Source organism: Saccostrea cucullata, unplaced genomic scaffold (genome assembly GCF_032062105.1).
Source record: "Saccostrea cucullata isolate Sc308-1 unplaced genomic scaffold, CSIRO_AGI_Scuc_v1 ctg4470, whole genome shotgun sequence".
NCBI lineage: Eukaryota > Metazoa > Mollusca > Bivalvia > Ostreida > Ostreidae > Saccostrea > Saccostrea cuccullata.
Window position 1 is genome coordinate 60,738 of NW_026934182.1, and position 3,260 is coordinate 63,997.

A 3,260-nucleotide genomic window follows, 5' to 3' on the forward strand; every position below is an offset into this window, starting at 1 on the left:
GTGGCTGGGGTTGTAGTTTTTTCATGTGCTATTGGGACCCCCAACTCTTGGCAAATATTTTGAAATACAGATAGAGTGTTTGCACACTGTTGAGAATGCGATTTGCCTGCGAATAAGAAATCGTCAAGGTAGTGTAAGATATTTGGGTTACGAGAGATATTCTGGGTTATCCAGTGCAATGCAGTAGCAAATTTTTCCCAGACTGCACAACTGATAGAGGCACCAAATGGCATCATTTTATCAAAATAATATTCGTCACGAAATTTAAAACCTAGCAAATCAAAATCGGAGGGGGCGACTGGTATGAGTCTGAATGCTGACTTGATGTCTGATTTAGCTAACAATGTACCTTTACTTATAAGGGCGATCATGCCTGCTGCATCGTCAATGTGGGAGTAATGAACTGAACAAGCTAATTGTTCTATGTAATAATTGATGGAGTCATTTTCTGGATATGATAAGTGGTGGATAAGTCTGAAATCCCCATCTTTTTAGGAACTAGTCCTAGAGGTGAAATCTGAAGTGTAGGGAAAGGGCATTGCTGAAAGGGGCCACCTATTCTTTTCAGACCTAATTCTTTGTTGATTTTTGGTGAGCAATATCAGGGTGCTGATATGCACTTTTTAGATTCTTAGCTTCTCTGGGTCTTCTGGGGCCATTGTATTGTAATTGAAAACCAAATTGAAAACCATTTATCAAAAATTCTTTCTCTTTGTATATTTCTAAAAATGTTTGCAGTGGAGTTATTTTGATTGGTATGCTGCCCAATGTGTATACATTGGTGTTAGACGGGACTGGGTAATTAGTGGTTGGACTGTTGTTTTCTGCAGTTGATTGCTGGATGGGTCCCGCTGCACAACCTGCAAGAGTGTTTGAACCTACAATTGGGGGAGAATTGACATTTTTTACCACTGTTATAAATGTTGCAATAATGGGTAGTCATTTGTAAATTTGACCTGTTTTGCTGATTGTAAGGGAGCATACGAGATTGGGTGTTGGCTCTGAATTGTATGTGACAGCAGAATTGGTGATCTGATGTAACCAAAATTCACTATTGATTTGGCCCCATGATGAATGGGGGTCAGAAACCTTTCTTAATCTAAACTGTTCATCGTACCTGAACCAACCCGCAGACCTTGATGCAGCGAGATGAATGTCACGCATGTATTTTAGCAACTCTTGTGTCCTAGTGCGGTATTTCTCCAGTAGAACGCTGGCGAAAATGATAAAGGCAGACATCCACTTGTCTATAGACAAGTATGTATTAGACTTTTGTTTGATTAAGCACATTTTCCCATCCCTAATTTGTAATTCCCCCTTTGAGTCCATCTCATTAGCCAATTCCCCGGCGGATTTTAACAGTAAGGCCAAATCAATGAATTTTTTGTTTCAGTTTAGGTAGAATGTGACCACTAAGTGGGTCAAAAGTAGTTTGAGTTTGAACTGGCTGATATTCATCTACGTCTAGAGGTGTAAATTCTAGAGTCTGAGGTGTTGCTTCCTCAAAAATAGTTGGTAGATTCATTATTGACTCACCGTTTGCGTTGTTGGATTCGTCTGTTGAGTTGGCGAATTCGGGTTGGGCAGCCACATTAACAATGGCTGCGGACGTTGATGTTTGGGAAGCGCCATCCGTTGTTCTCCTTTGATTCCTAGGGGTCGTCCCCTGAATGGTGACACTTGCTGGGTTTCAATCTGTCTTCTTGAGAGTGTCCGTCTTTTTGTTCTTACTGGAGGCATCTTGCCGATGATGGTAAATTTTTAGCTATACTTGGAACTAACAATGTGACTACCTCAGCGGGGAAAATGTGAAGAGGAAGTTGAGGAATTTGTTAAGTTGTACCACAGTTCACTTCTTGTGGGTGTGCTTAAACAAGTTGTACCTAAGTGATTCTTCTTTCCATATGACTTGCGTGTAACTTCCGTCAATTAAGATTGATTATTTGTATATTTCATAATATAGTCTTTATTAATTTTGATACCCCTCGTATATGATGATTAAGACAATCAACTTGATTTAAAAATAAACATTTTCAAAATAAATTCTTTGTATACGAGATATGTTCAAAATATTTTGGAAAGAAAATTCTAATTTTGAATTGTCTTAGATTTGCATATTGTATACTGAATTATTTGCCATCAATGTAAACGTCAGAATTATTTGTTTTGATCATGTCTGTCTCAACTTTTGAATGAAATATATGGAGATAACGATCACCATTCAAGCTCCAAATTCCATTAAACAATACAAAATAAGATCAGAGCAAACAAAGACCTCCAAAACATCAGAAGAGTGATCGGGTGCCATGGAGGAGAGGGCATCCCCTGCCTACCGTTCAACCAACCGTATACTTTTTGTCATGATTTAAGGAATGTTTTTAAGTTTAGTGTGAGTTATTAGTGTGTGAATCACGCAGACTAGTCACGTAGGCATATTTCATGAAATGTGCCAGCGCTTCATGAAAAATACATTTACATTTTCCATGCCTTAAAGCATAAAAAATATACTCAATATTTGAATTTCTTGCTGCCCTATTTCCTAACATTTTTCTAACGTCTCTGTAGCCTCATTGTGAAGTCACATTAGCACACGTTTCTCCGTGTACATTTCTACGCGTAAGTTTACACGAAAATTGTATTCAAATCAGTTTCAATGTTGGCTTAGTATAAAAACACAGCAAATGTAAATATTGGGAAATAACGGAAAAATCCGAGGACATTTGAGAGTTTAAATGTAAATAATGGTCTAACAATAAGCTTAAAACACGTCAGTCAGCATTTGACTTAATGCTAAATTGTTATTGCTGAAAATGTTCATTGTATCGACCAAAGAACCTACGAAATGATGACTTTAAACGAGTCTATTGATATTCTTGTTTCAGCAACTTGTTTGTCAATAATTAACTTACCTCGTTTGTTTCATTGATTTATTTATTAAATGTTATTTAACGTCCCTCTAAGAATTTTTCACTCATAAGGAGACGCCACCACTTGCTCGTGGAGAGCTGCAATTTTTGTCCTATACTAAGCACTCAGGGCCATTGTGCAAGGAGAAATCTTTTTCATGCCAGCACCCACAGTGGGATTCGAACCCGCGACGTAAGTATCGACTCCTTACTTCGCGACTCTAGAGATTTACGTACTTTAAAAACTGTTTGTCCATAATCTTATCAGAACAACTTATGAACGGTAAGGACCAAGACTTTTATTTTTCACATATGTAATCCTTGTGAGAAGACCTTTCATTGGATACCAACGAC

The 3,260-nt window shown here is 37.8% G+C and overlaps 1 protein-coding gene across 1 annotated transcript; it reads right to left on the minus strand.

Annotated features, from left to right (window-relative positions):
- Positions 1–610: 610 nt before the first annotated feature.
- LOC134240086 (uncharacterized) lies at positions 611–1,820 on the minus strand. Its single transcript, XM_062722192.1, has 2 exons — positions 1,537–1,820; positions 611–878 (listed from the first exon to the last, which is right to left on the minus strand). Exons 1-2 carry the CDS (start codon positions 1,738–1,740, stop codon positions 744–746), a joined length of 339 nt encoding a protein of 112 aa, XP_062578176.1. The 5' UTR covers positions 1,741–1,820; the 3' UTR covers positions 611–743.
- Between the last annotated feature and the right edge of the window lie 1,440 nt (positions 1,821–3,260).

What these genes read in the sequence shown, in the direction of transcription:
- LOC134240086 (XM_062722192.1), bottom strand. Translation starts at nt 1,740, where the DNA reads ATGCCTCCAGTAAGAACAAAAAGACGGACACTCTCAAGAAGACAGATT. An exon ending in CGAATCCAACAACGCAAACG is followed by an intron (nt 879 to 1,536) that starts GTGAGTCAATAA and finishes CCCCAATTGTAG; the next exon opens with GTTCAAACACTCTTGCAGGT.